Here is a 23,647-nt window from a genome sequence, read left to right as displayed (position 1 = left end):
TACGAGAATTCGTTGAAAGAAAAGAAGTCGAGATAAGAAAGATTGGAACTAATGACAACATCTCTGATCCATTTACAAAATCTCTGCCGCATGGGTAGCACCACTTGTACATTGCAGCTATGGGAATCAAGCATATTGGAGAATGGATTTGATGTCCTCGTGGGTTAACCCTTCATAGAAATGAATAATTTCATTTTCCATTTAATCTTGGGGTTTATTAAATGATGAGTCCTTTTAGTTTGACACACTAGTAGAAAAATATTGATTTGAGGCGTCACTTTTATATTGATTTGCGGCGTTTTAGGCGTAGCAGCAAATAGAGTGGCAGCAAATGAATTGTATTGATTTGCGGCGTTAAAAAACGCCTCAAATCAATCATTCATTTGCGGCGTAATTAGGGAAAAACGCCTCAAAATATTTGAATTGAATTGCGGCGTTTCTACCTGAACGCCTCAAACTTTGGTAAAATGGCAGAAGTTTATACGCCGCGAATAAATAATATATTTTTTTAATAAATAATATATATTTCGTATACTCAACAATCCCAAAAATGTAGACCTGTACTCACGCCACATTTATACAACGTTCAAAAGTGTCATCAACCACCAATAACTTTCCGAAACATTGATTTTTACATATAAGTTAACCATCATATATATGTTTAAAAAAATAAACCACCTAAATAGTTTCAAATCTATAATAACTATATCTTTTACACTTCGTACGTTACAAAATTGCACCAAAAATATAATAAGGCAATTATATATGATTTTAGTAGCACGAAACATCCACAAGAAGAGATCAATGAAGCGTTAATTACACACAATGTTCGGTGAAGTATGATGCCCATTTGTCTCGTATTTCATCAATTTGCTCATCGGTGAAAGGATCTCCACTCATTGAAATGCAAACCTAACAAAATAATATATATATATCATAAAATTAGTTATCTTCGGTTAGATGATCTAAAAAGTTGTTTTATGCGCGTTTAAGGCTTTAGGTCATATTTTGAATGTTATAGTCGTTTTTGCTCCCAACTCTAACCCGTGAACTTAGATTGGTATTCTAAACCCTTTAAATGTTTAATATACTTAGTATTAGGTTAGTTAGACTCATTCTCATCTACTTTGGTCAAGTTATACGCGTTTAAGGCTTTATTGATCATTGTAGGTCATATTTTGACTATTATAGTCGTTTTTGCTCCCAACTCTAACCCGTGAACTTAGATTGGTATTCTAAACCCTTTAAATGTTTAATATATTATTAGGTTACTTAGACTCATTCTCATCTACTTTGGTCAACTTACGTGCGTTTAAGGCTTTATTGATCATTATAGGTCATATTTTGACTATTATAGTCGTTTTTGCTCCCAACTCTGACCCGTGGACTTAGATTGGTATTCTAAACCCTTTAAATGTTTAATATACTTAGTATTAGGTTACTTAGACTCATTCTCATCTACTTTGGTTAAGTTATGCGCGTGTAAGGCTTTATTGATCATTATAGGTCATATTTTGACTATTATAGTCGTTTTTGCTCCCAACTCTAACCCGTGAACTTAGATTGGTATTCTAAACCCTTTAAATGTTTCATATACTTATTATTAGGTTACTTATACTCATTCTCATCTACTTTGGTCAAGTTATGTGCGTTTAAGGCTTTATTGATCATTATAGGTCATATCTTGACTATTATAGTCGTTTTTGCTCCCAACTCTGACCCGTGGACTTAGATTGGTATTCTAAACCCTTTAAATGTTTATTATACTTAGTATTAGGTTACTTATACTCATTCTCATCTACTTTGGTCAAGTTATGCGCGTTTAAGGCTTTATTGATCATTATAGGTCATATTTTGACTGTTATAGTCGTTTTTGCTCCCAACTCTAACCCGTGAAGTTAGATTGGTATTCTAAACCCTTTAATTGTTTAATATACTTAGTATTAGGTTACTTAGACTCATTCTCATCTACTTTGGTCAAGTTATGCGCGTTTAAGGCTTTATTGATCATTATAGGTCATATTTTGACTGTTATAGTCGTTTTTGCTCCCAACTCTAACCCGTGAACTTAGATTGGTATTCTAAACCCTTTAAATGTTTAATATACTTAGTATTAGGTTACTTATACTCATTCTCATCTACTTTGGTCAAGTTATGCGCGTTTAAGGCTTTATTGATCATTATAGGTCATATTTTGACTGTTATAGTAGTTTTTGCTCCCAACTCTAACCTGTGAACTTAAATTGGTATTTTAAAGGAAATTTGGTGAAACACTACCTTTAAGTTTGGTGGTTTTGTGAATTGCTACCTTTTAAAAAGGAAATTACATTTTACTACCTTATAAGTTTGGTTTGTTTGACTAACACTACCATTTGCCGTTTTTTGTTAATGTTTTACGTCTTTGGACTCCACTACAACGGTTATTTAATATGGCAAATGCACAAAATGACAAATGAAAGGAGATATTTAAAAGAATAGAAGAAATACACGACGGAAAACATTAACGAAAAACGTCAAATGGTAGTGTTAGTCAAACAAACCAAACTTATAAGGTAGTTAAATTAAAAAAAGTTTATATAAGGTAGCAATTCACAAAACCACCAAACTTAAAGGTAGTGTTTCACAAAATTTCCTATTTTAAACCCTTTAAATGTTTAATATTCTTCTTATTAGGTTACTTAGAATTATTCTCATCTACTTTGGTCAAGTTATGCGCGTTTAAGACTTTAATGATCATTATAGGTCATATTTTGACTGTTATAGTCGTTTTTGCTCCCTAACTCTAACCCATGAACTTAGATTGGTATTCTAAACTCTTTAAATGTTTAATATACTTAATATTAGGTTACTTAGACCGATAGCAACTCACAAGCTATAGATGAGTTTTCATTCAAAGAGACAACTGTGTCTGAGTTCTAACTATCGTCATTGTTAAATCATATTCTTTAAAAATTGCAACTTCGCAAGCTTTCCCGTAAAAAGTGGAAAATATATCAGCAAAAGAAAATAAGGTTACAAAATAACTAACCTCCCAGGAAAGGGCTCAAGCCATATATTATTAACAACATCAAAGTTTCACAAAAGAAGAGCAATTAGACCATGACCAGCCTTCCATACAGCATGTGGGAACTTTGTCTCCCTTGTCCACTGTCAACAAAATAAATTTAAAGCTTATTTGATTGGTCTAGAATATTAAATATCATATAGGGAAATAGGACATGATCATAGATCAATATTAAGGTAAACAAAACAAGGATATTATTTAATTGCCAAAGATACCAAAGTATCGCATATAGTGGGTTCGTGTTGAAACCCCCCCAATTATCAAACTGCCATCCATCAAAGTTTCAAGCAAATAATTGTCATACCAAGTAAATAATAGAGTCACCTTGTCCTCAAGGTGAAAAGCCGGAAATCTGGTCTGGACGGCAAGGAAATCTTCCCAAGTTGCCTCATAATCTGGCAGGTTATCCCACTTAATGAGTACTTCTAACGCAGTTCCATCTCCAGAAACAGCAGGTCGAACTCCTACCAAGGAGTCAGGTTTTTCCACCAACTCCAAGTTTGTTATGGAATTAGTGGATGCAAATCTGTACCCAGAAACAAAGGTAATAATATTAAGGCTAGGATAGAAATAGTTGTATTTGAAGCTATTAAATCACCAATGGTGCATACAACTGAGGTAGAAGGACAAGAAAAAGACAGAATATATCACATAACATTCTTTTACGGCTCCTGCCTTATTTATAGTGCTAGCTCTGACAACTCCTCTCTCATGCGTGACAATCACCAACTTGCTGCTCACGGTATTTTCTAACAGAATGCTGACACCATTAAGTTGTAATTCCTGATTTATCCTTCCTCTTACGTCTGACATATGTCATTCTCACAGGGGGCTTAGTTGGGGGTAGCTACTGCACTACAGATCCCAGGCTCTCTCAAGCCTGTGTAAAACAGAGGAATTAAGGGAACGAACAAAGAAAAGAAGAAATTGGGAAGACTAAAGAATTACGGTATATAATTTTGTCGCATAATATTTCTCATTTTGTCGCACAATCTTTTCAAAGCATGCATGATATACGGCATCTGCATTACATCCATCCTTAATTGATGGAATTCCGCCTGTTACAAGGACTTGCTTTAACCCTTGTGGGCAAAACTTAGATATGTAACAGCACAAAAACCCCCCATAGCTCTGTAAACAAAAGGGAAAGAAAGGGTCATTAATTTTTATGACTAAATAGTGACAAGGAGCTCAACAATTAGTATGCAAACTACACAGGCAGAGATCTCAAAATAGAATAAAAAGATGACATGAATAGTGAGCATACTCCAATAGGAAGCCAAGAACCATAACCTAATCCTAATAACAGTATTTGCAAATGAAGCTTCCTAAAAGTGAGCATACTTCAAGAAAAAAGCATTGCTTCCTAAAAGTGAGCATACTTGTAGGCATGTAATGGTCATTAGTGATGCAGAAGTTCTCACATCAATGATTTAAAAACTCCACGACATGAATACCTTGATTGGAATGGTAGCTTCATACAGCAACAGAACATCCCTTGCAGCATGATAGAATTCCAACGCCACTCTTGGGGATGACAAACAAACATCCTACACACAAGAATTATCAAGAAGTCATATATGCCGTCTTATAACATGCAATCAGCAAGATATCAATCCTGCCCAGAGTCAGGGACTCAGGATAGTAGGTATAACTGTGATAAAATGGTGAAGCAAAATGTTCATGTGAAGTAACTCTTAAACATGTCAAGTTTAAAATTTCATGGGGTTTATCCGCTAATCAGAATGATCCATGTATCACATTGAGAAAACATACTAGTTGTGATACCTTAACATCACAAAAACCACTGTTAGGTACAATTCCACCATAATTTGTCAAAATGAAAGCTTAGTGTGATTATAAATAATGATTAATATAAACAAGTGAACAAGTCAGAATAATAGCCAGAAATAACTATCTTACTTGAAGTGTTTGATGCACCAACTTCATCAACTGACAAGCAGCAAGGGACACTATACACTTCTCTGACGAAAATAGCAAATTGACAGCACAATCAGTGTATCTGTTATTTCCGAACTTAGGTCCTTTGCTGCTAAACTCCTGAGAGCTAATTGTTAGTACGTAATTCCAGCAGATGAGCACAAAGATATAAGACAGGTTGAATGAGAGTTGACTTCTGGAACAGTAAAGTCACATCGTAGAATCAACTGTCTAGCATTTGCCAGCATTTCTCTCTTTTTCCTCACAGCAAAGTGTACCTCCACGTTATCAGCAAAGTTGCTTAATCTTTCATCATTCTTATCAGATTTGGAAATGAACATAATCTCCTGTAAAACAATCTCAAATTCAGAAGAAGAGTTCATGATCTTCTGAAAATCAACTAACTTTGAAGCATCATCAGGGACAACCTGAGAATACAGAATACAAAAGATTCAACACTGCAAAGAGAGGTCAGACTACACTTAAAGAAATAAAAACAAAAGACCAACGAAAACTATGAATTCGCGTTGAAGATCTTAAGCAATCAAACCTAGAGATAGGGTATCAGGTGAACATCAGCCCCCCCCCCCCACGTCCCACACCAACCAGCTATCAACATACATGGAAAAAAGTATTTACATGATGCATGCAGTGAAGTTGAGCATAAACGAAACATGGATGACAAAGCTGAAGTGTTTACCTTTGAGAGGAAGTTAGAAATAATAAGCTCAGACATTCTTGGCCACGCAACCTTCCGAAACAACGCATCCAAGGACCATTTTCAAGACATATATACTGGTGGATAAACTTAACAACTATCGTCATTCTTGAGAATAGAGCATCGCTATCAATGTCATCTGTCTACATCAAAAAAAGGGGTTAATCTAACAGGCTATAGCATGCTGCGTTCTTTTCCTTGAATAACGTAGTCTAATGTTTTAGTGTGTTACTGACTAATTAAAATTTACCAATCACCAAATTCTTTAATGCTCTTCCTGATTTCTTATATCTTGCTTGTCTGCTTTGGCACTCAATATACATACAATTTCTTGAGTGAAAAGGGACCAAATTTATTATACGAGTATTTATATCATTGATGTTACCTTCGGCTCTAGACTTGAGACTATCTTCAAGATTTTGTCACTGCTCTCGACCAAGCTACCACTAGATTCTTCCAGAAACGAAACAGGGGAGTTAAATTTCACTGCAGGAGCAATGACATGCTTGATGAATAAGTCAGCGGTCCTTGCAAGCCCATAATCAAGTATTCCTAGCACCTGGGAAAATGACAATTGAAAACTATAAATTCTAGGAAATGGCAGCTAAATGAATCCTCAAGTTAGCCATGGAATACTCAAATCATACACTAAATTTAGCGAGTTTGCTAATGAATATCATCATACATTCATACACTCAGTTAGTTAAGAATAAAGAATTAAATAGCACATAACAACATCTCACTGCATTGAACAAACAGAAACTTACATCCATGGCTTCCATAACATTACGAAGCTCGACACCACGAGCCTCACCAACGCCAGAGCGATAAACAACCCGAATTCCACCAAAATCAGTGTCAAAACTCACCACAATGTTCAAAAAGTTGACAAGAAAATCTTGAATCTACAAACCCAAATACAACGTGTTACACCAAGGAACGAATTACAGTGAAATCTTAAATTTAGTTTAAAACCTAAGCAAAACCCATGAACAAAAATTTCAGGTTTCTTAGTCTCGAGCCTGAACCAACACCAAATTTGTAGGATACAATCAGAGATAAATTTAAAGCATTTTTAAGGTTCTTTTAAGCCAAAATTCGACATTGAAAATTAGGGTTAATTAATTTACAGTTTCAGCGGGAGAGAAGAGAGGAGAGGACAGAGCAAGAGAGCAATAATTAGATAATTCAAACACAATTCATGTAAATTGAGAGACTGAAATGAGGGGGAATAGAGCAATTGAACAAAAAAAAGGCAAGGATGAGGAGGAGCCAGTGGAAGCATAATGTACCCCAAGTGAGAACGGCGGCGGCAGAGATGAGTTCGAATGACCACGGCGGTGGCGGAGCTTAAGTTTCCCGGCGAAATTCGATGGTGAAGAAAGTAGGTCAGAGTCAGTCAATCGTACGAAGGAAGAAGAAGGTGCTGGTGTTTTTGTGAAGTGAAGACAAGCCAAAAGAAAGAAAGAAAGAAAGAAAGAAAGAAAGAAGCTCCAAATTTGCGGCGTTAAAGGATAGACGCCGCCAGATTTTTTTTTTTAATAATTCGCTGCGTCATAATCGAAGATAACGCCGCAAAGTGTTATTTTTTTAACTAATTCCTCGAATTTCTCATTTAGTTAGAGGCGTTAATTGATTAACGCAGCTAAGTCATGGCAGCAAATTAATGTTTTTCTACTAGTGACAATATATTCAAGATAGACTGTCAGGACCAGTCCTGTAACTAAGAAACGTCTATCAAGTAAAATTGAATGTCAAATGTTGAAAATGGTCCCTGATCGGAAGTTTTCTATAAAGGTGGACGCATAGAAAATGTTAAACGACTGGAATGCAAGATGACTTGTAGTTCTATTTCTTGAACTACGTGGACATGACAATGTCATAATCATTTGCATGGATAATTACTTGATAAGATTAGAATTGGACAATCCTATGAAACTTTACTGTAAGAGATGAAAATCTTTCATAAGTAAATTTCATTACCTAATTAAACATTAATCCTTAATACATGCGTGATTTGAGATTACTTGTTTGAGAACTGCTTACTTGAAGGAAATATTTCCTTCACCCAATGTGCATTAGTCTCATACCAAGGTTCAGATTAATTCCGAAAAACTAATTCAGTGAGATCAAGTTATCGAAACAGCTAGTTGGAGCAAAGTTCGCGATCAGTGAGTTCCATTGCTGATGAACCTCACAGCTTACTCTTGACTGAACCTACAAGGTCACACCAATGACATATAATATATCACCAAATTAAAAGAATCGAAAATTCAATTAATGGCTTTTCGGGAAATTAGTTCGAAAAACATAATTATAAGATAACACATTGGATCGTAAATAGTATATCGTATTGCGTATATTCGTAAGCTAGGTTAAACGAATAATGGTATCGTAAGACATTGTATCGTCAAATACGAAACGATAAATACATTATCGAAGGATAATTTTATCGCAACACGAAGAAGCAACCCACGAGCCAAGCGCACAAGCGCTAGGCCCATGAGCGCAGCGCACAAGCAAGCAGCGCTGGCCCATGGCCTTTCTGCTAGCGCGTGCAGAGAAAGGGATCAGCAGCACAACTGTGGCCCGCGGCCAAGCAGCGTGCTGGCAGCGTCCGTGCCTGTGTGTTGTTCTCGCTGGGCCTACTGGCCGGTCATGGCCTACTTGGCTTGGCTGGTTGGTTTGCTTGTTTGTTAGGTTATTTTAATAACCTATACACTTATGTTTTCCATACAACTGATATATTCTCTAACCATAGACACCGTGAGAACCCTAATTCTATCTCTGCCTCCATTAGAGTGTTTTTCCCAAAAGTCACAATACCTTGAATACGATCTAAGCTATCAACCTCAAGGCGGATCTGAACGTGTCGGTGAACCAAGAAAAGGAACTACAATTGGAGTTATTTTTCGTGTTCGTAGACTAAACGGGAGTACACGCTACAAACGTATGTATTTCTTAAATTGTACTTTATGAAGGAAATGTGTCCTTCACCCAAGGTGCATTAAGTCTAATACCAAGGTTCAGATTAATTACGAACAATTAATTCAGTGAGATCAAGTGATCGGAACAGCTAGCTGGAGCAATGCTTCCGATCAGTGAGTTCTAATCTATATTAGGCTCAAAGCTTACTTTTGACTGGAGCTATAAGGCCACACCAATGGCATGTAACAGATCACCAGATTAAATGAATCGGAAAATCATTTAATAGCTTTTCGGGAATTAGTTCGGAAAAACATAATGTACGATACGACCTTGCATCGGAATCGTATATCGTATCGCGAATATTCGTAAGCTAGGCGAAACGAATAATCGTATCGTAAGACGATGATTCGTCGTGTACGATACGATAAATAATAGCCGTAAGGCGTTCGTCGCGAATACGAGCCGCAACGGAGCTGCCGGCCCGTCGAGCCAAGCGCGCATGCGCGCAAGGCCCAACGAGCCAGCGAGCTCGTAGCGCAGCGAAGCAAGCCATCCCGCGTGGCCACGAGTACGCGCATAAGCACAGCAGAAAGCAGCGAGCAAGCAACGCGAGGCCCATGGCCCATCGCTGCTGCTCGGCTGCGCTGTGGGCTTCGGCCTGCAGTGGGCTGCGCGCACAAGGCTTGCCGTGTGTGTGTGTGGCTGATCAAGGCCTTATGTCTTGGCCGGTTACACTAAATATAATATTAGGTTATATTTCCACACACCCCAATCAGTTTTTCCATAACCCTAAACCTAATTCTGAAATTACGTACGTTCAATTTTTCTCTCTACTCAAAACTGTTCTTCCCGAAAAAGCAAACACTCTTGAATATTAAGCTACGATTATCAAGAGGGATCTGAACGTATCGGTGAACCAAATAGAGGAACAAAAATTGGAGTTCTTTGTTCATGTTCGTTGATTCTAAACTCGGGAAAACACGCTTCAAATATAAGTATGCTAAATCTGTGCTTTATACATGTTTCCTGGCTTTGGGGATGTTCCGCACATGTTATATGTTTAACTGTATTCCCCTACAGTGGTATCATGAGACTTATGTATTCAAAGAAGTTTTTAGCATGAGTGTATGTTTTTGTTTGTTGTCGAATTTTTTGGATTTTTGGTTGAATTTTTCGAATTATTATGGATTATTGGATGAATCGTGTAATAAGTTTTAGATTCGATTATCAAAACGTTTAAATTTTTTGTTGACATTGTTCGTTCGTTAAAATTTGAATAAAGTTAGCCTAGATTTAATAAATTTAACAAAATCAGATTGTTGTTAAAAATTAATTAAACCATAAAGTCGTTATTTTTCGAAAATAAAAATTGTTAATTTTATGAAAAATAACTAAATGCAAATATGTTCGTGAAATTGAATTTTTTTTAATTAGTTGGTTCATTTGCACAAACCAAAGGCACAAACACAAGGGTGTGTGGACGTGTGGCTCGTCGTAGCCACGCAGGCTGCCTCCCCATAGCCGAGCCACTGCAACGTGGGCAGCAGCAAGCGAGGTGCGTGCGGCACGCGCTGGGGCGGAGTGAGCGAGCAAAGCAACAAGCCTTGGCTTGCGAGCTGCGAGAAAGTAATGGCGAGCTGCCTTGCCTTGTTGCGCGCAGAGTCGAGCACCACAGCGGCACAACAGTGCCACACAGCAGCGACGAGCTGCGGCAGAGTGTGTGAGGGTTTGCGGGGCATGGGCAACGTGCTCATGGTCCTCGTTGGCCACACAGCACGAGGCAGTGCTGGGCTGGGCGCAAGCCTAGCCCGCATTGCACATTTTTGGGAGTTTTCGTTTCGTTGGGATTTAAAATTTGTATTTGCATTAAAATGGATAAAGGGATTATTAACTAATTATTTTATTTAACTTGGGCCGGGCCGTGAGTTTAATTTAATATTTTAATATTTAATTATCCGGAATAATTATTGGTTTGAGTGGGAGCCGCTTAATGAAATTATAATGAAATAATTATTTTAATTATTTTCGTAGGTCGCTTTATTTTAATTAAACTAAATTTTAATTAGAATAAATTCTAAGGATTAATAATTTTGAAATTGATTAATCTTTTAGGACGCGTTTATTTGAACGTGAATTTTAAATAATTCACGTAAATACTTGCTTATTTAATTGGGCCATTCGTTTTAGGACACGAATGGATGAATGCATAGAATGTATATTTTATGTAATGCAGGTACTCCAAGTGACTAGTATGGCCAATCTAGGATAGTTAAATACGGTATGCGAACCGTTTTATCTTTGAATGTACAGTTTTAAATATGGTCTGCGTACCATTGAAATTTTGATGTAATTTTATTATTTCAAGTATTTCTAGTTTAGAACTTTAAGTTAGCATTGAATGAAGATTCAAGACGATGCCAAGCTAACAAGATGGTGAATAATATTGGATTCTTCAAGACAAGAGTTTTTGGCCATACTAGTTCACCAATTTAATTTATGCACTATATATTATGCTTGAATGAATATATTATGCATGAATGTTGTTTGTATGCTCGATTAGATTTAGTTCACTAAATAATCGAACCAACATAGAAACAACTAGGTCCAAAGTAATATTGAGTTTAAAAATTGCCTTCCAAATCAAGCACTTACAAAAATCTAAGGATCTAAGGTAGTAGGTTTACGCCAAAGCGAGGTGCTATTTTAGTTGACTTAGATGGTAAGGCGTCCCAAAGGAGCACGTTGATTGTGGTTTTAACTCAAACAACAATGGCATATGTTGTTGCAATGGGATAAATTATGGTATTAATTTTTTAACCAAGGGTAATTTGGAGATTACTAACAATAGGTTTTTCTTAAGACATGCCAAAGCTGCTTAAGGATTTAGGACTTTTAGGGTCTTGGAATCGTTTCATTCATTTTTGGACCATATTTTTGCTTTTGCATGAATGAAATGTTTAATAACTTTAATGATTGCATGCTAGCATTTATTTTAAAGTTATTAAGTTATGAATGGTTATTTATTGCAAATTCTTTTCAAATGTAGTAATCAAATGGCCGCAATCAAAAAAACAATCAAATCATCGGAAATTCTGGATGTCGAGTTAAACTTGACTAACTTTCTTGAATGGGAAAGGAAACTTATCGAAGTTTTAAAAGTTAATGACATGCGCTATGTCATTGAACAACCTTTTCCTAGCTATTATGCACGGGGTATGACTCCAGAAAGGTACAGAAATTGGGCACTTCACAAGTACCTTGTCTCGGAGTTTATCCTAAAGTCTATTCTCGAAAATTGGAGAGGGAGGTTCATTACTTTTGAGCCTCATGCTCTCCTAAGTCAACTTAGGGATAGATGTCGTGTGAGATATCAACCGAAAGGCCAAACTAGTTGCAACAGGTTTGATGAATTGGCTAATTCAAACGACCGAATTGATTATCTTCATGCATAAGGATACTAGATTACCTAGTAGAAAAGATTGCAATCTCAAGCTCATTACCCCACACAGGTCGTGTATAGAGAACGAGCTTCTAGAGGCACAAAAGCTCATTTACTCAACTAAGATGGACAGAAACACATCGATTCGGTCTCATGTGAATATTATGTCTGGATTATTATTCACAATTGAGAGACTTGGTGGTTCCATCAAAGAGCCAATATCTATTGCACTAGTGCTGAATTCTCTTCATAGGGATTATGAGGGGTTTAAGATGAACTATCTCTTTACTCAGAAAAAGAGCACATTCTGTGAACTTGTGGAATGGCGAGCATGTCCGCTAAGGGTGGACACCCCGTCCGACAGAAGTGGACGAATCTGTTTTTGAAATTTAAAGATAAGGACCTACGCGGTTTGTGACGTAGACCCCGCCAGCTAAAGATGGCGAGCCTATTTTGAATTTGAAGACTATATTTTTCGAAAACTGAGGACCTGTGCGGCTAGTGACGCAAACCCCGCCCGTTGAAGGTGGGCGAGCTCATTTTGAATTTCTTACTTTCTTTTCATTTTGCCTATGTAGAAGGGCTTTTGTGATTACCACCTGTTAGTGGGTCGTAATATTTCCCGATTAGGTGTGTCCTACAAGTGGGTCCACACTGTGTATATTTTTTGTTAACGATATTGCAAAGTACCGTTTTTTTCCCTTTTTTGAGATTATCCAAACACGGGACTTGTGTATAGCGCAGCCCGGGATTGTGATTTTGATCGCGCGCTCTCTGTTGGAGTATACTTTTCGCGAGCCCCCAAGCACTCGGGCTTTGGTGGTCATTTTTAGCATACTTCATAACGTCTTTTAATCATGTTTGGGGTCGAGCTCGTATGTGCGAGCCACCTTTCATAGTGGTGTGCTACTTTGGCGAAGCCATGGGGTGCCACTTCAGTCTTCGGGCGACAAAGTTTAATATCATTCGGTTTAGTTTGGCCCGATTTAAACCTTTGACAGACAAACATTTTTTTTTTGAGAAACCAACGACTTATCAACATTTTTTGGTGTTTCGAAGAATGACCTTGATATTTTTTATTTTGAAAAGTGTACATATATGTTTCTTGAGACAAGTCTAAGTTTCGACCAAGTTTTACCATTCATTTTTGCTATTTGGGAGCTTAAAGGTGCTTTTGGGCTTGATCTTAATTTTTCATAGGGCCTCGTGTCTAGCAACACGGTTTTAAGTCTTTTCCTGCTCCGCGTTTTGTGAAATCTTGGCCTTGGGCTGCATTTTCGGCGCCCAAGGTTGGGCGTTAAATATTTCGGCGCCCAGCTTCAGGCGCTGAAAGTCTTTTCCTGGCGAATTTTGACTTTCGGATTTCTTAACGCGTTTCCGAATGGGATCAGGATGTCACTTGATGCGTTCAGCTATATATAGGGGCTAGATACGTCCCTTATTTTCCATCACTCTCAATTTCCTTCTTTCTTTAATTTGCTGTGTTTTAATTACTCCTTGCTTTCGTCATGTCAATTCCCACTTTCTCACTCCAACGGGCCGTTAGGCGTTGGCTACGGGCCCTTAATCCTACAGAAGAGGCTTTATTGAAAGAATACCACTTAGAGGCACTTTTAGGTTTACAACAAATTAACATTGACTATAATTTTCTGCACGCAGCTCTAAGCTTTTGGGATTCCGATCATCATATTTTTGTCTTTCGGGGCAACGAAATATGTCCTTTGCCAGATGAATTTGCTGCGATCCTTGGTTATCCTACTAATGCTACCCCTGCCACTCCTAGCACTATCGAAGAGAGTAAAACAACTATAGGGGCTTTCCTAGGACTAGTGTGAGGTTATGATACATATGACAATTCATAAATCATGCGGAAAAAACCATTAAGCCAGGAAAACATATTATTTACACATAATCATTTAGCATAGTTTAGATGCATACTCTTTGTTGCGTGCCTTCCCTAGCTGCGCCCGAACCGAACAAGAACAAATCTTTAGGACTCCAAGTGTCGTCCCTCCGTAGATAGTCCACAGCACGTCCCGATCCGCCTTAAGATTGACCAACTAGAATCGCCCTTAAGGTACTATTATTTTCGGCACTTTTAGGCAATTGTGTGACTGAATTTTTCTCTCAAAAACTCACTTTGAATACTTGAAAACTCGTTGTGAATATGTGACCCTAGGCACCTATTTATAGAGTTATGGAAAAGGATTTGGAATCCTATTAGGATACTAATTTATTTAATTATAATCCTACTAGGACTCTAATTAAATAAACTAAATCTTTTAGGATTAGATTTAATCATATGATGAATCCCGGTAGCCTTAGGATTCGAGTAACACACTTCGAGTAATACGCTAGCACCGCACGCAGGCCTTGCGGCCCACGCACAGCGCCAGCCCACTCGTCGCAGCCCCGCGCGCGCGCCCAAGCTTCGGCTGGGCCTGGCTTTTGCTCTGGGCCTGGTCGCATGCTTGGCGTGTGGTTGTTGCGCTTGGCTTGCTGGGCGATGGCCCGGCTTCGTGCTGGGCCTTCGTCTGGCAGGCCTCGTCCGATGCTAATTCGTACGATGCGCTTCCGATTAAATTCTCGATTCCGGAATTCATTTCCGATACGAACAATATTTAATATTTCCGATTCCGGAATTAATTTCCGTTTCGAACAAATATTTAATATTTCCGTTTCCGGAACTATTTTCCGATTCCGATAATATTTCTGATTCTGACAATATTTCCGTTTCCGGCAATATTTCCGATTCCGGCAATATTTCCATTTCCGATAATATTTTCCGATACGTACGACTTGGATAATATTTATATTTCCGATACGATCCATATTTCCGTTTCCGGCAATATCATCGTTTCCAGAGTATTCATTTCTTGCCTGTGACGATCTCAGCTCCCACTGAAACCAAGATCCGTCGTTTCCGAATATCCATAGATGGAGTATTTAATGCCATTAAATACTTGATCCGTTTACGTACTATTTGTGTGACCCTACGGGTTCAGTCAAGAGTAAGCTGTGGATTAATATCATTAATTCCACTTGAACTGAAGCGGCCTCTAGCTAGGCATTCAGCTCACTTGATCTCACTGAATTATTAACTTGTTTAATTAATACTGAACCGCATTTATTAGACTTAACATTGAATGCATACTTGGACGAAGGGCATTATTTCCTTCAACTAGATGCTAACATGCTTGCTGAAGTTGTTGTAGGTGATGAGGTTAATTTGGCAAAACTTGTAAAACACCACTTTAGGCCTAGTAAGAATATGACCGGACAGAAATTGAATATTCGAGCCCTTGTATTTTGCTTGTTGAATCATTATTTGTTGTCGAATAACAATTGCGAGTTTGGTGACATAAGGTTGATCCCCTTGATTAGCCAAATGGAAAGTTGCTATTCTATTATGCCGTTGGTTGTTGCCGAGACTTTGCTGAGTGCGGATGAGCTGAAGAAGGATGCCAAATCTGAAAATTTTAAGGGAAGCCCCTTATTAATGCAGGTAATCGATTTTTTCTTGCGCACGTACACACATTTTGCATACACATTTTTTATTCGTCCTGCCTTGGGGCTGAGTTTCAGCGCCCAGGGCTGGGCGCGGGAATTTTCGGCGCCTGGTCCTGGGCGTTGAAACTGCGCCCCAGGAACCGTTTTCTTTTATTATTATTTTTTGATCGTACCCGTTTTTGCAGATTTGGCTCGTGGAACGGCTTAGACTCTTGGAAGCTCCTGCCGATCCTAAACATTATCGCCCTATAGCCTTGGGTAACCGAAAATACTTGCACCAAGGCCAGGACGAGGCCGAATGGGCCTCCTTTTTTACTTATGGCATTTGTTCTATTAAATGGGTGGTACCATGGTGGGGTTTGACTACTATGACGGGGGGTTCTGATGTATCGGTTTATGTTTCCTTGTTGGGGCTATCTCGACCCATTTATATTTTCCCTTACCGAGTCATGCGTCAATATGGTTTAAGGCAGACTATCCCCTTTTCTGATACGGTACCACCTAAGGTAGCGGCCTTTTCACAAGCACGGGTTCTAGCGTGGGCTAAGTATTATGATGGTCTCCCGCGTTGGGCCGTAGCTACAAATGGCTTTGTGGGTCTTTCTGAAAACTACAAGTTGTGGATGAGCTCCGATGATAAAACTGTGAGGACCGAGGCTCGAAATGGGGAGTCGGCTGAGCTTTTGATACCTCGTATTCGTGTTAAGTATGAGGGTCCTGATTCTGCCAAACCTTGTACCTATGGTATTAAGACTGTGAAAGCTCGTCCTGATCGAAAGCGAAAGGAAGTTCCTCCCCGTTCCAGTTTCAGGCCTAAAAAGATGCCTAACATGAAGGGGCCTGCTGTTGTTAAAAGAAATGCAAGCTCTCGCGGAGATCGTCGCCGGAACAATGTATGGGTTAGGAAGGCTCAGCCGCCTGTAGAAACAGTGGCTAGTCAAGTTGATGATAATAATCCTTCTCCCACCATTGTCTGTGCCCTTGAGGCTGAGCGGGCTATAACTGAGAATGTTTCTGAAGCCGTGGCATCTTTGGAAGTTAGTGTCCAGGAGCTGGTTCTTATGGAGATTGATATTGGGGCAGCGCAGAAGACTGTGGGGGTGGATCCTGCGAACATTGCCCTCTACAAGACTTTATTTGATGATCCGGAAGAACTAGAGTAGTGTAGTTCTTGCTAGGGTGTAGGTGCCCTTTATTTATTTCAGTTGTGTTTGTTTTTTCATTCCTTAGCACTTTGTTTTCCTTCTTATTATTTTTCAATAAAGGCGTATTTTATTTTTTCATTTTCATTTCTTGTTTCTCCTTCTTTTTATATTTTTACATGTCTAACACTTTTTGCACAATTTATGTACGTTTGTTTTTTTGATTGGACCGAATCCTTGGTAAGGATTGCCTACGTATCTTGTCAGAATCAGGTCGCGCGTAGTTCTGGCTAGAATAAGTTCTAGGATGCCAGATTTTAATGGATATGCCCTGAGGTGGTAGTGACAGGCTAAATCGCACTCCTATCAAAGATAAACCTAACGTTCACCAACTAAAAATATAGCAAGGGAAGCAGGGATCGTATCCACAGGGAAACAATGTTCTTTCTACTATTAATCGGCAATTCTAGACTATTGGGAAACAAGAATATGGATTGATTTGTATAATATAACTAGGACGATAATAAAATAGGAAGAAATCAGATATTAAAAGGTCTAGGGCATAGGTTCACCGATGAACAACATTCCAGGACGACAACAATCGATAACAATCAATATAACAGTTAATTAGACCAGCATGCTCTCTCGAATCGATACTAATCATAGACTTAGAATTAACGGGCTCTCGCTACGTATTAATCCCAATTCTACCTATTGAAACAAGCCTAAACATCAAATTGCATCTCTCGAATCTTAATTTGATATTGCGAAACTAATACAATCAAACCTGCGCAAATCTAATTGCAAAGTAGATAAGGGCAATCAATAGGAATTAACAGCTAAACCAACAATCAACAACAATTAATCATCCTTTCACATTCGTTCATGGATTCCCAAAACCCTAGAAAATCAACTACTCACACATATTTAAATTAAAACAAGTAAACATATTAAATAAAAGCATGATTGAAATTGAATAATAGAATCATAAATAAAGTAATACCTAAACGAAGAACGAATAATTAGCTGAAAGATTGAAGCTTTAAATTAATAAAAGTTGAGTAATTGGAAAATAAAAATTGAAGTTTTAAACTAAGGAATAATAATAATACGAAGTTCCGAGAGGAGAGGCTACTAAAACACTAATTTAATATATATAGCCTTCCCCTTAAACCTACGGAGAGAAACGAACAAAGAAATACGGTTTGGGGCCGAAAACCTGGCACCCCGGTTTGTGAAAACCTGCCGGTTTTCGGTCCTTCCCAGCATAGAAAACCTTCAGGTAGCGAAAACCTGGCACCCGGGTTTGTGAAAACCTGCCGGTTTCGCGCCTAAAATTAAAATCCTCCTTTTCTCAAAACCTGCCGGTTTTCAGAACCCGGCCGGTTTTCGGTGCAAAACTGCACAAAGTCTCTATCTTCAAAACGTCATAACTCCTTCGTTATTTATCGGAATTAGGCAAATGACCACTCGTTGGAAAGATCTTGAAATTTAGAATTCAACCCAATTAAAATCACTGCATTTGGAGTTGTAGAACTTGAGTTATGATCAAAAGAGTAGACGAGTGTCGGTTTTCTACTTCTTTCACTATCCGCTTTGCTCGCAAACTCTTCCAACTCAATGTGTGTGCTCTCGAAAGTACATAATATCTTGTATTGATTCAAATGAGTAGGAAATGCACAAAAATATGTTAATTCCTACAATGATGAGCCTGAAACTACAAACACACTACAAGGAGCACATTAGTACTAAAAATCGCTCCGAAGAGCTCATTTGAGATAAAAAAAGTACTAAGGGACGGGGGTAAAAACACTATAAAATTTGAACATATCAAACTCCCCCAAGCTAGATCTTTGCTTGTCTCTAAGCAAAGAAATCATCGATGAATACATAAATCAACTTCACCCCAAACACATCTTAAAACAATGGATACGATTCAAAGTAAAATTCAACAAGCATGCATCAATGCCAACCAATTAAAGCCATTCGACCACAAATCCTCCCTAACAATCGTCACGCAGAGCAAACCACAAGTGCACAATGGAATTCAAGACTAGTGCTCACACACTCTTCACTCATTTATGTGGCGGGTAAAAGATGTACCCGTTCGCTCTCCTCCCAATATGTATGTGAACAATGCCCTCCCAAACTCACAACACTCGTGTGTTTAAAAGAACATGCACTCAACCTAATAGTCGACTCGGAATATGTCATGTCATAACTTGCATTGATAAACAACTACTTTCACATTAATATGACTCTATGCACAAAGGTCGGAAGGTCTTCAAAGCTTGTAATAATAGGCTTAGGTAGGGGTGCGGTAAATTTGGGTAAAATGTGAGCTTAAAGCCTTGGCTTTGGGGAGCATGAATCCTAAATACAACCACGATCAAACAAAATAATGACCACAACTCTCCCGCTCAACACATGATGAAACAACGAACACCAACACCATACTTTCTTGCCTTTTTCACAATTAAAAAAAACAATCACTCATAAGGATACGAAATTGCAAAACTTGATTGAAACAACACTTTGAACATTTTCTGAGAGTAATAGATTTTTTCTCTTTTTTTTTTTTCAAACTCTCTCCCTTTTTTTTCTTCTTTTCTTTTAGAAACCTTCACATTTGTTTTGTTCTTTCATCTTTTTTTTATTTTCAACAACAAACACGATAAGACGAACTCCTTTTTCAACAATCACTTTGTGCTCAAAATGTAGCACACTACAACTCCCTCACCTCACTACTATTAGCTCCCCCAAGCTAGGCTTGGGAACAGTAACCAATGGGGTTTTCACAGGCTTGTAATGTGGCTAGTCACCGAATAAAAGGGCACAAGCAACAACATGGGAAGAAAAAGAGGGAACAAATGTATCTAAATTCATCTAAAGGCTACCTAAACAGAAAAATGCCTTCGTCCTTCACAATGTGCATGTATGTGAGTCATAAAACGCTACTAACAGTCGCAAATCAATACTCAAAATCAATGACACACCAGGAAGCTATCACACATCCTAACCAAATCAACTAGCCAAGCACCAAGTCCACAAATAGTTAGTCAGTGTTGACTCATGTCAAGGCATCAAAGTAATCGAATCTCAAATCATGGTTAACAAATCAACAATGCTCGTCATCAAAAACCAAGAATCAAAACAGTTTTCAATCAAGGGGCACAGGGAAGCATGGTTTTGTATTCATCGGAACGTATTTTTGTTCTTTTGTTTTTTTTCAAAAGCGATAAACTACTCTAGAAAGCAATAACACATACCTCCCCCAAGCCAAACTTAGCAATGTCCTCAGTGCTTGAAGGAGTGGAGATCGAGGGTCGCAATCTTCATTGAACCCCTCCGGCTCCAACTCTTATGTGCCTCCCTCAAAGCGATTGATTAATAAATAACCAACCAACGAGCGCAGAAGCTTGTCATGCGCACTCGCACATCTTTCGTGCAATAAGACATGCACGATAATCAACAACAACATTTGCATAAAGTCCGAATGAGCTCTATGCCAGTAAGGAGTAGGATGCCTAAAGGAAGAAGAACAAAAAGAAAAAACAATAATAAAAGAAGAATAATAAAATGAAGGAAAAGGGAAAGTAGGCATACTCTCCTTATGGAAGTTGTTTTCGCGGACTATTGATTCTTCAACCTCAATTATCAATGAAATAGCTCTCTCTGTGTTTTGAAATTCATGGTGGACAGGCTCTTCACCATATAGAGCTCTCTGCAAAGCATCCACCTCTTCTTTGTAAGTATTGTAAGTACCTGCAAAAGATTCACAAAGAGGAACTGACTCTATTGGGTCATTGGGCTTTTGATTTCCGTGGGGAGGAGGAAGATCCTCAAGCAAAGGTTTTATGAGGAAAGAGAAGGGGAGTGAGACGGTATAAACGGGGCTAAGAATAACCCTTCTTGGACTTGGAATATGAGGGGTAGGGGTTGACACAACAACAAGGGTTTTATCAACTTCAACTTCCTCATGGACTTGCTCTATGACATATGGCTTTTCAGTTTCAACAAATCCTTCATCCATTGATCCAACAGTCAAATCATCATCCTCCCATTCATCCTCAGCCTCTGTTATAAGCTCCTCCCACTCTTGGTTGCCTATGGGTTCACTCAGTTGACCCCCATCCCCAACACAACTCGAATCATTATTTTCAATAATTTCTTGAACTTTTCTAAATCTCTCAAGAGTAGCCTTACTAGCTTTAATAATCTCATTAGTAGCCTCTTGAGATCTAGTACACTGAATCTCAATCTCAGAGTTTAATCTTCTTAATTCCTCTAAGAAGCTATCTCTGCTTTCTGATTCGGGTTGAATAGGATTGAGCAAGGGTTCACAATAATACACGGGAGAAGCAACAGTGGAATCATGAGGCAAAACATTGATATCCATGCAAGGGTTAGATAAGTCGTTAGAATATACATGATTATCATAAACATTAGAATGCACCTCATTATAACAAGCATTCAAGGGAGAGGGGGTAGAAACATGTAGATTGTGCTCATAATTTGGATTAGCACATGTAACATGAATCGCCATTTCACTCTCATACAAATCCCTTGCAAACCACATATAATAATCCTACATATCATCCAAAGACAAGGCTCGAAAATCACCATTAAATCTACTTTCTATCACATTCCTTGTATACTCATTTAAACCACCATAAGCAAAACCACAAGAATCCCAAAGATTAAAATTGTGGTAACCAATAAAATCATTTAGCCTATCGAAATACACCCAAAAAGGCTCATTTAAGAATTGAGGGAAAGAATAATAATCCATTTTTTCAGGGGAAAAAAAAATTAAAAAAATTAAAAAAAAAAATTAATAAGAAAATAAACTAAAGAAAATAAAATATATACATGGTCTCAAAGAACAGGAAGTTCTATGAGACACAAGAAAATAATCTAGATCATAAAATTAGTAGCAGAAAATTAAACCGTTTCCCCGGCAACGGCGCCAAAATTTGACAGGCTAAATCGCACTCCTATCAAAGATAAACCTAACGTTCACCAACTAAAAATATAGCAAGGGAAGCAGGGATCGTATCCACAGGGAAACAATGTTCTTTCTACTATTAATCGGCAATTCTAGACTATTGGGAAACAAGAATATGGATTGATTTGTATAATATAACTAGGACGATAATAAAATAGGAAGAAATCAGATATTAAAAGGTCTAGGGCATAGGTTCACCGATGAACAACATTCCAGGACGACAACAATCGATAACAATCAATATAACAGTTAATTAGACCAGCATGCTCTCTCGAATCGATACTAATCATAGACTTAGAATTAACGGGCTCTCGCTACGTATTAATCCCAATTCTACCTATTGAAACAAGCCTAAACATCAAATTGCATCTCTCGAATCTTAATTTGATATTGCGAAACTAATACAATCAAACCTGCGCAAATCTAATTGCAAAGTAGATAAGGGCAATCAATAGGAATTAACAGCTAAACCAACAATCAACAACAATTAATCATCCTTTCACATTCGTTCATGGATTCCCAAAACCCTAGAAAATCAACTACTCACACATATTTAAATTAAAACAAGTAAACATATTAAATAAAAGCATGATTGAAATTGAATAATAGAATCATAAATAAAGTAATACCTAAACGAAGAACGAATAATTAGCTGAAAGATTGAAGCTTTAAATTAATAAAAGTTGAGTAATTGGAAAATAAAAATTGAAGTTTTAAACTAAGGAATAATAATAATACGAAGTTCCGAGAGGAGAGGCTACTAAAACACTAATTTAATATATATAGCCTTCCCCTTAAACCTACGGAGAGAAACGAACAAAGAAATACGGTTTGGGGCCGAAAACCTGGCACCCCGGTTTGTGAAAACCTGCCGGTTTTCGGTCCTTCCCAGCATAGAAAACCTTCAGGTAGCGAAAACCTGGCACCCGGGTTTGTGAAAACCTGCCGGTTTCGCGCCTAAAATTAAAATCCTCCTTTTCTCAAAACCTGCCGGTTTTCAGAACCCGGCCGGTTTTCGGTGCAAAACTGCACAAAGTCTCTATCTTCAAAACGTCATAACTCCTTCGTTATTTATCGGAATTAGGCAAATGACCACTCGTTGGAAAGATCTTGAAATTTAGAATTCAACCCAATTAAAATCACTGCATTTGGAGTTGTAGAACTTGAGTTATGATCAAAAGAGTAGACGAGTGTCGGTTTTCTACTTCTTTCACTATCCGCTTTGCTCGCAAACTCTTCCAACTCAATGTGTGTGCTCTCGAAAGTACATAATATCTTGTATTGATTCAAATGAGTAGGAAATGCACAAAAATATGTTAATTCCTACAATGATGAGCCTGAAACTACAAACACACTACAAGGAGCACATTAGTACTAAAAATCGCTCCGAAGAGCTCATTTGAGATAAAAAAAGTACTAAGGGACGGGGGTAAAAACACTATAAAATTTGAACATATCAGGTAGCATATAACTTAATCGGTCAAATGAGTGAAGTATTATCATTATTTTCGTCTGCCGTTTTTTGTTTGCCGTAAGTCGCGTAAAAAAAATGAAATTTGACTACTTTTTGTATGGCTATGATTTTAGGTGAGCCTATTTGGATACGTGCTGTACCCCCCAAGTGTTCGTTATTTTTCCGTTATGTGCGGATAAAATGACGAGCACTTAAAAAAAACAAAAAATTTAGGCAGGCAGAGAGTTTCAACGCCCAGGCTGGGGCGTCAAAGATTTCGGCGCCCAGCCCTGGGCGCTGAAAATGACTTGGCCGGTCGTTTTTTACGCTTTGCTTCACGTGTTCTTGCATTTATTTCTTTTTTCTCTTTTTTTAGTGCTTTGATTTTGCTCGTATTTAAAATCACTTTTGAGGCTAATTCGGAGGCTTTTTTTATTGTTAGCG

At 38.1% G+C, this 23,647-nt stretch overlaps 1 protein-coding gene across 1 annotated transcript in view; it reads right to left on the bottom strand.

The window, feature by feature from the left end:
* Positions 1-573: 573 nt before the first annotated feature.
* Positions 574-23,647, bottom strand: part of LOC130469649 (centromere/kinetochore protein zw10 homolog) — a 42,127-nt gene continuing 19,053 nt past the window's right edge. The window contains exons 2-6 of the mRNA XM_056839048.1: positions 6,491-6,628; positions 6,109-6,282; positions 5,706-5,866; positions 4,988-5,433; positions 574-912 (exon numbers count right to left, since the gene is read on the bottom strand). Coding sequence (XP_056695026.1) covers positions 5,406-5,433; positions 5,706-5,866; positions 6,109-6,282; positions 6,491-6,628 — 501 coding nt within the window. The 3' untranslated portion in view covers positions 574-912; positions 4,988-5,405. The remainder of the gene's footprint in view (positions 913-4,987; positions 5,434-5,705; positions 5,867-6,108; positions 6,283-6,490; positions 6,629-23,647) is intronic.

Source organism: Spinacia oleracea, chromosome 3 (assembly GCF_020520425.1).
Source record: "Spinacia oleracea cultivar Varoflay chromosome 3, BTI_SOV_V1, whole genome shotgun sequence".
Classification (NCBI taxonomy): domain Eukaryota; kingdom Viridiplantae; phylum Streptophyta; class Magnoliopsida; order Caryophyllales; family Amaranthaceae; genus Spinacia; species Spinacia oleracea.
This window is presented reverse-complemented; position numbering and strand designations above follow the sequence as displayed.